Source organism: Micropterus salmoides, unplaced genomic scaffold (genome assembly GCF_014851395.1).
Source record: "Micropterus salmoides isolate LMB-PRFRI ecotype aquatic unplaced genomic scaffold, ASM1485139v1 Ms_hic_scaffold_2, whole genome shotgun sequence".
In the NCBI taxonomy this organism is placed as follows: Eukaryota; Metazoa; Chordata; class Actinopteri; order Centrarchiformes; family Centrarchidae; genus Micropterus; species Micropterus salmoides.
This window is the reverse complement of record NW_024041150.1, coordinates 3,685,143-3,697,812: the sequence shown is the minus strand read 5'-3', so window position 1 is coordinate 3,697,812 and position 12,670 is coordinate 3,685,143. Positions and strand designations below refer to the sequence as shown.

The 12,670-nt window shown below is 39.4% G+C and overlaps 1 protein-coding gene across 1 annotated transcript in view; it reads left to right on the top strand.

Moving 5' to 3' along the window:
* The window catches only part of LOC119913352 (kinesin-like protein KIF20B), a 52,635-nt gene that overhangs the window by 27,645 nt on the left and 12,320 nt on the right, over positions 1 to 12,670 (top strand). The window contains 1 exon segment of the mRNA XM_038732763.1: positions 9,944 to 9,982. Coding sequence (XP_038588691.1) covers positions 9,944 to 9,982 — 39 coding nt within the window.

Here is a 12,670-nt window from a genome sequence, read left to right as displayed (position 1 = left end):
TTGTGTCATTCGAATAGGTTTACAAGACACCATAAATTACATTAAAGCCGAATATAAATGTTTTCCAAATATAAAGGACAATGCATTTATCTAATCAGTTTTTCAGACCTATGTCAACGACAAAGTTTGTTAATTATCAAAATTTGTAAATTATCAATAAAACATTGTGAAGAATATATAATGATAATAATAGTGAAGAAAGACAGTAATGAAATTCATTTAGCCTTAGTTAGATAACTATACACACCAAAATTAAGCAGCCATACCAATATTCTAATATTTTGACACCAGCAAATTTCAGGGTTGAATCCTTTCATGAAGAACTGACACTTACAGTAATCATGATTGAAAGAAAATGTGACTTCCACCAGATCATACCATGATATGTTTTCCCTGCTGAATATATTAACATCTGCCAACCTCAATAGATGGAGGAAGAAAACCACTTCTGAATTGAGCGATTAAAGATATTTGGCCTCTAAATAACTAGGATGAAATATACTTTTCAAGGCAATGTTTTTGTTTCCAAAGCTATTCCAGTAGATATAAAGCTACAGCATAGATGTTAAAAACATGTACCATCCACATATGATTGAGAGAAAACAATCTCATTAATCATACATAACCACTTACAAGGAGAAACACACATACTCTGACTTTAGTCATAGAGCATATATATAGACATTCCCCCCCAGAGAACACATTGAACAAGCATCGCACTCAGAGGAACACAAGGTCGGGTACAGTTCACTTGTCACATCACTGTTCAATGTCTGCATAGGTTAACACTGGTTGCAGCTTGTACGACTCCTCTTTCTTTAACAAATGCATACTGAAAATACTTCATGTCTGCATTTGGTAAAATATGCTGCCTCTATAATTTTGTGCATAAAGTACACATTTTTCAACTCCATAGTCTCAAACACCGCTCCACTGAAGCATTGTCTCTTGCACAGTAACATAATTTATTTATTTATCACATCATTATTGCAATTTTACAGTGTTGGCTCCTTGTTGCTCATCTTGTAAACACTGAATTTCCACATAATCCCAAGTGGCAGTATGCTTGGTGTATATCCTGATATATTCTGAGTGCTTAGGCATGAAAATACCTTATGCTGGTAACTCATTTTTCTTTATAAGCAATTGCACTACAAACCATTATTAATGTAGTCATAACAAATATTGTGTAAATGAACAGTGGTGCAAACATATGTGATTTAGCATCACAAGAAGCACAAGTTTGTTGGTCGTGGTTACGGTGCCATCCCGTCTTAGTCCAGATCGGCAGATATAAATCATGTTGACACCCTTGCTCAGGGTCTTTTTGACAATATTTTGACATCACTTTTCACACCTTCAGTGACAACAACAAACATCCCTGAATAACCTTTTGTTGCCAAGGGCAAGGGTATAAATGCTGTGCAGACTATCAGAATATGTGTACGCTTTTACCATGATGAAATTAATAAAATTGTCTAATGAAAAGTCCATCTAAAATCTTCTTAGTCCTGTTGAGAATGTGGTTTGCAGTAAATTTTCCTTAAAATAAACTAACAATTTTTACTTTACAAGTTTATTTACAGTTATTATTTTACAAGTTACACAACAGAGTTTCCCAAATTTCTAGTGAGAATTCTGGCTTTTTTCTATGCTCTTCAGTCAATGCATGTAAACTAAGGTAATAAGGTAACTCTGTGTCTGCCCCAGTCAATGTATGCAATGGAGTCAGACAGGGACACATTTTACCTCCCTTTCTCAATGTTTATGGACGATTTATTAAAGAAGCTTGTTGAACAGCTGTGGAAAAGGATATATGGTTGTTACGCTATCATCAACCACTTGATTTACGCAGATGATTCCCTTTAGTGCTAGTCTTCAACAATTACTGAGGGTTTGCTTTCAGTGTGGCTCAGACTTTAACATTAAATATAATGCAAAGACGAGTAATATTATGATTGTTGGTAGTAGAGAGTCAACAGTCATTGTCATTCATCTGTCATTTCCTGACTTCTCTCTGTCTGCTGTGTGATGAGGCTAAATATTTGGGACATTAAATAACTGATGACCTGTCTGATGGGAAGGACATTTGCAGACAGTGTCGTATAATGTATGCACACTCTAATATGTTGATTTGCAAATTTAGTATGTGCTCAGTATCTGTGAAGGTTACCCTTTTTAGAGCATATAGTACCCCTATTCATACCTTTAGTGGTGGTGCTACAGAAAGAGCAGCATGCAGAAACTCAATGTAGCATATATTTATTGAGGCTCCTGCTTAAGGTACCACAACGAAGCAGTGCAAGCCATTAGCAAGGTGTGTTATCGGACTCAGCAAACAGTTATTAGTTACTAGTATTTTCTAGTTTTTGTTTGTCTGTTTTTATTCTATGTTTTTTGGATCGGGTGTGTGTCCTTAATAAAGCTTTGATTAACAACTTTGTTTGGCACATTAAAGTGTACAAACTGTTAAAGATTTTGCTGCAATCAAATATTGTGTTTGCAGCAGTCAGCTATTGTTGTCTTGGTATTTTTGGAACTGAAAGTAACCAAAATTGGAATTACTGACCGCAGTCACCTTCGTTCCCGGGAAAGTGAACCTTGTTTGAAGAAAAGGTCGTTTTGAGATGGCACCGAGAGGAAAGCTGTTCAGCAACTTTGTGATTCAGCAACTTAAAACACGTTGTTCACTTAAGGGTTTCTGACTAATAGTTTTGAAAAGTAAAAGAAATGTAACTGGGGCAGAGCAACATTTGCTTTGCGATTTTTGTTTTACAATACAAGACCATACTTTAATTTAAAGCCTTCCTTTAAGGAATATCAACATGTTTTTTTCCAAACCCCCCTTTTCTATTTAACAAAAGTTCTCAAGTCTTAAATGTTGCCTAAACACAAGCAGCTGTAAAATAACATTGGGCTAAATAAAATCAAGTCTAAAAATGGCAAAATTTTAATCTGTAAATTATGTCTGATTAAAACAACCTGACTAGACACATTAAGTGCCCTGCCAGTTTTCAAAATTGGCTACCGACACATTTTGGTTGGTACAAAGAAAGTATTGAGGTTAGTACTGAGTAAGGTTGCGCGATACAGACAAAAGTCATATTGCGATGCTGGCCAATGAAACTTGATCATTATATAGCGTTTTTTATGCGGGCTCTAAATCGAACAGAACTCCACACAGCCAACGGACGCAGCTCTCCACAAAATAAACAGAATATTGCGTTGTGATATTGTGCAACGATATCGAGTCAATATATTGTGCAGCCCTCGTACTGAGTCAATATTTGTGTGCCAAACCTAGAGGTGCAAAGAATGTACGCCATTATTTTTTTTTAAGTTTAGGAATAGGTATTTATTTTGGTTTAATGTGGTACTGAGGAAAGTACAGTAATTATAACAATTTTGTGTGCCAAACAGTTGGGTTTTATTGTTTTCCAGAATTTTGACAGCTCCTCAAGAGAGCAGCGAGAAGTAGGACACTCGATACTGTGCATCGTCTCTCTTCAGTTTTTTAAAACAGTCAGTCAACTGTGTGAAGATGTGTTAACGATGTGCCTACATGCTCTGACAAAAGCTCATTAGCTGGAACATATTTGGCCATGTTCACATAACAACTACTCCCCCAATGTAACTAGGCTATTTTGACTTAGTTTCCTTGTACTCTTCTGGTATGACGACATTTTCTCTTTTGATGCCAGCCGTCGGAGTATTTATACAGGGGTGAAAGCTCTGCAATGAAACCCCAAAGTAATTCCACTAATGACTGCCGTCCTGCTGACTGAGCTGGGTTCAAGAGAGAACTGGAATAGAAACAGAGGGTAGGAAGGTGTAATGAAAAGCCAAGGAAAAGATGTAGGTGTCAGGGAGCAGTTCTACGGCACATCTAAAGTGATGTGACGTGACATCAGATTTTATTCTGAGGATCTAGGGCACTTCACTCAACATTTATAAACATGAACACATCCTTTAAAAAAAAGAAAAAAGATTGAGATGAGAGAACTTGAAAAATTCTCTGTTGGTATAAAGGTCATATTTGATGTCCATAAATGCATTAACACACGTTTTCTTTTCACGTTTCATAGAGATGATGGTCTTTTTTTTATTTATTTTTTTTATTTGTGACTGTTTCTCTCTTTTTGTACATTTAGTTCTCTAACCAACCTCTATTAAAGGCACTGCAATGACCCAGTTTCTTCTTGTAAAGCAATGGAGTGGACCTCCATCCGAACATATGAGGAAAAATTTATATCAAGGGGGGTTTGTTCAAGTGTAAAGTGTCAACACATCAATGTTCCTGTCAGCCTTTATACAGAAAACGTTTTGTACCCAGCCACAGTAAAAGGGAGAGAATAAGGTGTAGAGAAAACAAAGGGAAAAGGTGAGTTTTAAGCAAAGAGAGAAATGGGCCAGAAAAGAGAGTGCAGAAGGAGGTGGGAGCAGCACACAAAGAATAAATTGAGAGAGACTGGTTGAGGGTTAGAGGAGGGAAATGCCAGCCAGGGAGGAATAAAGTGAAATGAAAGGGGGATGGAAGGAGAAAGAACAGACAGTGGAGCGAATACAGCAGTGGGGAAGAGGGTTGGAGGAAAATAGGAGAAAGGGAAGATAAAAGTGGCAGGCAAGCAGAGTTGAAGCAAAGATGAAGAGGTTGGTGGAGGGAAGTTAGATGGCGAGATGAAAGAGGTGGTATTGTGGGTTGGGCGGTTGGATAGGAAAAGGAAAGAAATGGAGGAGGGTAAAAAGAGCAGAAGAAGCTGACACCACAGTGACAGAGATTAGATCTGAGTCTAAATGCACAGCCTGTACTTAATGTTCACATCTATTAACACGACATCTCCCTCATGTTCCCGTTTTAACACACAGTCACATTCTGAAATGAAGATGTGTGCAGTCAGTCTTAATGTGCCACTGGAAACCATCTGACTTATTATTCTTAGACAATATAGCCTGTAATTAGTAAGTGTCAGACTCATGGTGCAGGTAGGGCACATTGATAGGGTACTCTTTAAAGTGACTTTACGCTTTAGAAAAGCTTACAAAATCTAAAGTCTCTATATTTGTTTCATGGATATGCAATACCGCGCAGTGACACAGCCTATACTTAGAGAAATTTCCTGTCCCCTTTCACACATCATGAAACTGATCACAGCTAGCCTCTCCAATTATGGAGCCTGTAATAGAGGCTTTCTGGTTCCATCTCCAAACTTCTACCAGTCGTGATAGAACTTCTGAGTCATCCTCACAGACGCACTTGGAGATATAGCAGCGTGGAAATAAACAGTCAGGCATAACAAAAATATTCTAGTGGGTAAGGATCAACCCGAGGTGGCAGTGTATTTGGAAAGTTTGCTTGCGTCACCAGTTGAGATGGAGACAGAACGAGAATCGACATTTAACTGTCTGATTTTGGAAAAGAACATTCACATGTGGTCCCAGGATATTTTTAAAGCTCCCTTTAGTGATGTTTTTGATATTGGCATAGAATCACATGACTGCAGAGACCCTGAAGACTGACTCTCAAGTGTTTGCTACTTGCCGAACACTAAACGACAGGCAGATGAAGTTAGAGACTAGTTGGTAAAGAAAGTGTAACATCTAACAGCTAGATGGACTCTCAGGAGTTGGTGGAGACCAAACAGGAGCTAAAAGGACGGTGTTGGATGGACAGTTGTGTGAATGTTGGACCCAGATTGATCATATGGACACAAGCATGTGTCTGCTCAATGTGTAATGAGAATAGTCAGTTTTTAGCAGGTTAACAAATACAACTTTGTTTGTGTTTTAACGTCTCTCTGCCCCCTTGCTAATGCAGTTGTAACGTTCACAGAATCTGCACATTACGACTGATACTGTGTTGTTGATTTTAGCTCTTTGGAAACCGGGAAAGTCTCCAGTATGTGTTGTATGTTTGTTGCATTGAGCTTCTCAAAGGCAATGTTGCTTCTCTCTCTGTGGGTCTGTCTCCCAGCAGGATCTTGGCCTATCCTTGATCCAGCCGAGAGTCAGCAGGAGCACAGGCAGAGAGCAGGTTCACCACTGATTAATGGGACAACACTTAATAGGGCCTCCTCACAGAGGTCAGGGAGAGAGTGAGAGTCAGAGCACGGACAGGCAGACACACAGATAAACGCTGCAATCCTCAGAGCTTCTATCTAGAATTGCAGATTTTTTCAGGTCAGTCAACCTGCCCATCTTGCTCGGTTTCACTCTTAAGCTACTCATTAATTGGATAAAGTGGGAGAGTATTTATGGCAAGTGATTTGTTGTTTGGCCGTTGTTGTGATGCGTCAACACAAATGTGAAAGAAAGGGGGAAGTGAGTGAGGAGAATATACTGCAAAGGGTGTTGTTATGAAGCTCAAATGGATTTTCTTGACTTGGCAGATTAAACGCTGTGGTTTTTGGCTTTGTTTTCTTCTGAATCAGGCATTGATAGATTGTCGTATGAGTATAAGTTCCTTGAATATGAGACGATATGGGCCAGACAGCTGGACATCACACAACATCAGTTGGGGGAAAAAATCACAACAATCTCTCAGTAATGGCTTTCACATGAGAAAATGTGCTTTTACATTTAAACAATAACTTATTTTCAACCTTTTTCATTTAGGAAAATGAATTTGTATGAGAGCTCTCCAATTTTAAGCAGCTTAGTGTGGAGGTGTTGAATAGGGCGAACATCCTTCAACTGAAGTGCCTGGATTCAAGCATGCCTCCTCTACTCTGTCCAGTTATACTAAATCATTAGGGGTTTAAAGGTTTGCAATTTAGGGATGGGGATTGTTAATTTTTATTGATATTGATACCCTTATTGAGACTGCTTAAAGATCCGATTCTTTATCTGTACTATTATTTGGTGATGGTTATTAGGTAGGACGAGATGTGCCTGCACGGTATGAGCAAAATATTGTGCGAGAACATTGTTATATATTGAGATGACATATGACTTGCGTTAAATAAACGCATATTGAAGTGTGCATATTAGCTGCCTGGTTGTTTTTAAATGAATTATAGGATTAGAATGTAATATTTTAATTTTGTTTCTAGAGCAGCAACAGCAAAGTCAGTATATAGTAAGTCCCTCCTCCTCCTCCTCCTCTCTGCTGTTATTTACTGCCTGCAGGTGATGTTACCTGGTCGAAGGAGTAGTGGCTGGTTTGTCTCAGCCAGCAGCTGAGTTTTTAACAGTGTGCCAGATTTTAAGACTACAGACCAGTACAGCTTTCTATTTAGCTTGTTTTTAACATTTGGTTAATTGCCTAGTTAATGTTAGCTTGTATAAAACATACAATATGACACACTGAGGACAAACAAAATTAAATTAACCCTTTCTACGTGTTTACCTTACAGACAGGTGTATTGATAAAGTGTTGTCTTTTTACTCGCAAAGGTTTTATTGTAAGTACTTACAGTAACGAGCTTCGCTGTCATCAACTCGAGTAGCGAACTTAACTTCACCGTCTCCACCGTGACGGCGCAGCCTCTCCCTCTGCTGGGCGCTGTGTGTGTGTGTGTAGGAGTCTGCAGAGAGGCTGCACCCTGATGATAAACGGTCCCGGGCCAGTCCAATACTGCGTTTCGGTTGCCTTTACTAAAAAACATTAATTTTCTTATCCATCGTGTTTCAACATTTGACGCTTGAGACATAATGTTACATGGACTAGGACATAGGACTCGCTAGTCTCGATAGCAGTATCAGTAAGCTAGGATTTTGGAACTGGGTCCTTTTAGAACTGGGTATCGATCCCCATTCCTCGTTCGCATAGATAATTACCTCTCATAGTTTTGGGGTCATAGTGTGTTTTCAGTAAAGTTAGTAATACAAAGATATTAAATGAATACAAAGATGAATATTTATCCTAAAAAATGTAGTTGTAGGCCAGCTTAGGTTAAATTTCTAGAGCTGCTGGGCAGTTATACACTATGTACAAGCTTACATGTAGGCATAAACTGAAAATGAGCTGTACATCTTTGCATTGGTAGTTGTCACTAAGGGGCTTCCAGAGAGTCCAAATGTTGCTGGTTCAGTTAAACATTATGGAATAACAGTTGTATGCAAGATGTTTAAGCATCTGTTCACACACATTCAAAAATAGGATTTATTCTTCTTAGTTTGTCAAACCAGCAAAGCCGTGTAAACAGAAATGCATACCCCCTGCGTGGCGTTTTAGAATGAAAGATTGTGGGCCTTTGTGTTTTTTAATAGGCTCTGGACAATAATAGAGTCCCATGAGGCATAAATGGTTGTGGCTACACAGAAAATACTTATTACAAAATCATTGTTGGTTTTATGTTAAAGGGTAACAGCTTTACCCTTTAACCTCTTGATAGCTTTTCAGGCTGTAGTTAATGGGCGCTGCTGTTTGCTTCCATTGTGTCCAACCCAAGGGAACAATATAATCATGACCACAAAACTACAAAAAACAAATTCAGCAATAATGGAGCATAACTGAAAAGGTCTTTTGACCTCAAAATACACCAACCTTAATGCTTCCAGAAGCCACACCAGCTCTTGAATCTTAAACAGTACATCCATTTTGATTAAATATGTGTTTTCTTCTTTCATTGTGTTCCCCATGACTCTTTAAATAGTTGTGTTTTGTGGTTTCCTTGCAGAAGGCAGCAGGCTGTACATACTGTATATAAACAAGTATATGCACATATATGCCATCTATGTGAACATTTAACATTAATGCAGAAATGAGTAGTGGGCCACTTGGCGTCCAGCAGAGCTTGCTGAGGGGACTCTGCACCCCATGCTGACGCTAGTGGAGCTTTATATCCAATCCCCACAGGATCTGAACTAAATAAACTTTTAATGCTTCCTTAGAAGCATTGACATGGTTTAATGTTTCATGTCATTTTCAGTCATGTTAGTGTCTGAATAGCTCATGGCAAACTCAAAATCTGAAAGGATATGTGGGTTGTTACTTATCTGTTTATATATGTTTTTATACCATTTCTCTTAACAGTGATCAAATGTCAACTACATATATAATCAAGCATGCAGCAACAATGCATGGATAACTCGTAGACTCTATCCAAACCCCATTCACTAGAAACAAAAAAGACTTTGAACAGGAAACAGATCTTAAAGTAATAGTTCAACAATGAAGAAGGGTGGCTATGCAGAGTCGTCTTGAGTCTCTTGTGGAAGCTGGCCAGCGACTCTGCTGTGCTGGCGTTGGCCGGGAGCTCGTTCCAACTATGCGGGTCAGAATAGAGAAGAGTTGTGACTTAGTTGAGCACCTTTTGTCTGCTCTGAGCGTTGGCAGTGCTAGCCACCTAAAAGACGTAGTTGAGGGGGCGCTCCAGCTGGGGCATTAGGTCTGACTAACGCCTGAAGGTAGGTGGGCCAGTTCCATTGACAGCCTTATAGGTGATTTCCATTGTCTTAAATATGATGCAACTACAGGGAACCAGTGGAGGTCACGGAATAGGGGGGTCACATGGTAGAACACTTGGGTACTTCTTTACTCTTGCCATGTCTTCGACCAGCGATGGAAAATGCTCCTGCTACCACTCAAATATGTCTCTGTATTTGCTTTGTGATGACTCCCTATCTGGGTTTTGCCCTGCATTGCCCACTTTATAATGATGTTAATTCCAGTTACCATTTCCACCTTCTTGTCTGTTGAAGCAAAGGAATCTCTGGTCTGACTTTTCACCATTGTTGTTCTTCATTTCTATTCTGCTAACTAAGTAACCAACTGCAGAATAGACAATCTGCTTCCTGTTTATACCACATGTATACGTGAATGATAATGTGATGTGTTTTACACACCATTGGCTCAAGACCCCTTAAACATTGCTTCCACTTAACAATTTAATCATCGCTCTGAATCAGTTCTGATCTGGAGTATATCGTTTATTCTTCAACTGTAGAATATTATGTCTTGTTTTTAACCAAGCACCTTTTTTTTTTTTTTTCTTCCCTGAAGTCTCATATTTTCAGAAGGAGTAAACGACGAACACCAAAGGTACCCCTATTTTTCTTTTACTGAATAGCATCATGTTTTCATCAAATCACAAACATACAAACAAAAAACATTCATCATCACAGTCACCACATTCTTCATGATCATTTACCACATAGTATAGTTTTCATTTCTGGGCCAATAATGCAGTGCTTAAAATGTCATTATCAACATGTTGATTGGTAAAGAATTGGATATACACTCACCTAAAGGATTATTAGGAACACCTGTTCAATTTCTCATTAATGCAATTATCTAATCAACCAATCACATGGCAGTTGCTTCAATGCATTTAGGGGTGTGGTCCTGGTCAAGACAATCTCCTGAACTCCAAACTGAATGTCAGAATGGGAAAGAAAGGTGATTAAAGCAATTTTGAGCGTGGTATGGTTGTTGGTGCCAGACGGGCCGGTCTGAGTATTTCACAATCTGCTCAGTTACTGGGATTTTCACACACAACCATTTCTAGGGTTTACAGAGAATGGTGTGAAAAGGGAAAAACATCCAGTATGCGGCAGTCCTGTGGGCGAAAATGCCTTGTTGATGCTAGAGGTCAGAGGAGAATGGGCCGACTGATTCAAGCTGATAGAAGAGCAACTTTGACTGAAATAACCACTCGTTACAACCGAGGTATGCAGCAAAGCATTTGTGAAGCCACAACACGCACAACCTTGAGGCGGATGGGCTACAACAGCAGAAGACCCCACCGGGTACCACTTATCTCCACTACAAATAGGAAAAAGAGGCTACAATTTGCAAGAGCTCACCACAAAATTGGACAGTTGAAGACTGGAAAAATGCTGCCTGGTCTGATGAGTCTCGATTTCTGTTGAGACATTCAGATGGTAGAGTCAGAATTTGGCGTAAACAGAATGAGAACATGGATCCATCATGCCTTGTTACCACTGTGCAGGCTGCTGGTGGTGGTGTAATGGTGTGGGGGATGTTTTCTTGGCACACTTTAGGCCCCTTAGTGCCAGTTGGGCATCGTTTAAATGCCACGGCCTACCTGAACATTGTTTCTGACCATGTCCATCCCTGTATGGCCACCATGTACCCATCCTCTGATGGCTACTTCCAGCAGGATAATGCACCATGTCACAAAGCTCCAATCATTTCAAATTGGTAAAAAAAAAATGGCCCCCACAGTCACCAGATCTCAACCCAATAGAGCATCTTTGGGATGTGGTGGAACGGGAGCTTCGTGCCCTGGATGTGCATCCCACAAATCTCCATCAACTGCAAGATGCTATCCTATCAATATGGGCCAACATTTCTAAAGAATGCTTTCAGCACCTTGTTGAATCAATGCCACGTAGAATTAAGGCAGTTCTGAAGGAGAAAGGGGGTCAAACACAGTATTAGTGTGGTGTTCCTAATAATCCTTTAGGTGAGTGTAAGTTCCAATATGGTGGCAGCAAAAGTGTAAACATTAACAGAGGATACTTCTGACCAGAAGGCTGCTAACTTTCCTCACAAACCAAGGGGAGAGTTTTACACCACCTGTTTCTTCATTGTCTCTGGCCAACGGTAGATGCAGGAATAAATTTGTAGGAATAAGGATATGATGCAAAACACGGCATGTGTTCATCCAGACTTCCCTGCATCAGTAAAGATCTGAAAACAGATGGCGTAACTGTCTTCCTCTCTCCTGAGCTTTAGAGTAGGAAGAGTGAGGCTACATTTATTTGCACATAATCGTATCATAGCCAATAACCAGAGTAAGGCATCACAATAATGAGAATGTTTACATGGGTTACTTGTTGGAGCGTTCCGTTAATTTACTCATTTCCATTCTACAAAGCAAAGTCTGATTAATGCCTGAAGACACCCCGTTCACATTAGATGGCAATGTCACAGATTCCCTCCAGTATTCACACTTAAAGAAATCCTTTCATGATGCTAATGTGGTATAACCTTGTGGTGCAGAATAGGGTGGCAACATTTGAGGGATCCTGTGGGATTCCAGACAAGTGGGAGATATTGTTTGAGATTTAAGATACTGCATGTGTTCATGGTGGGCTCATCCGTGCATGTAAATATGTGGTTGACGAATGTTTGGCAGCTAGATTGCTGTGTGTTTGAAAATGTAGTAAAAGCTGATACTTGGTCATAGTTGGATAAGGTTAAAATGTATTTGGGTTATGCAACTCAATTAGTTGTACTCTGAAAATGTGGCCACTGAGAGCAAGTCTCCCGTCGATTACTTATGTAGCAGCTTTTCTTGTTGACTAGAGAGTATTTTGAGAAAAAAAATGGAGAGAGGTTGAGCCACAGGGTAGTGCTCCTGTAAATTGTTGGGATTCAGTTCCTTGTTCAAGGACACTTAAACGGATACATTGGGTTGAAGTGTAAAATTATTATTACAGGGTTGCTTGTATTGCTGCAAGCCCATGCTGCTCCCAGCTGAGTATGAAGTCACTACTGGAATTACTTTTTCCTTTACTACTGCACTTGCAATTGTCCACAAAAATTACAGCTTAATAAAATGTAAAAAGATGAGGCTGCACAGTCCAAGCTTAACACTTAGATTTACCGTACTGTGTAATCTGGTACTTTCTTGTACATTATTTTTGCAAATATTTCTAGATGGTGATTGTGCTGTGCAGAATCCATGCCTTGAACATAATTTTATAGATTGGAGAACATAATTAATTTAAACCATAAGAAATATTACTGCTATCCCTATCT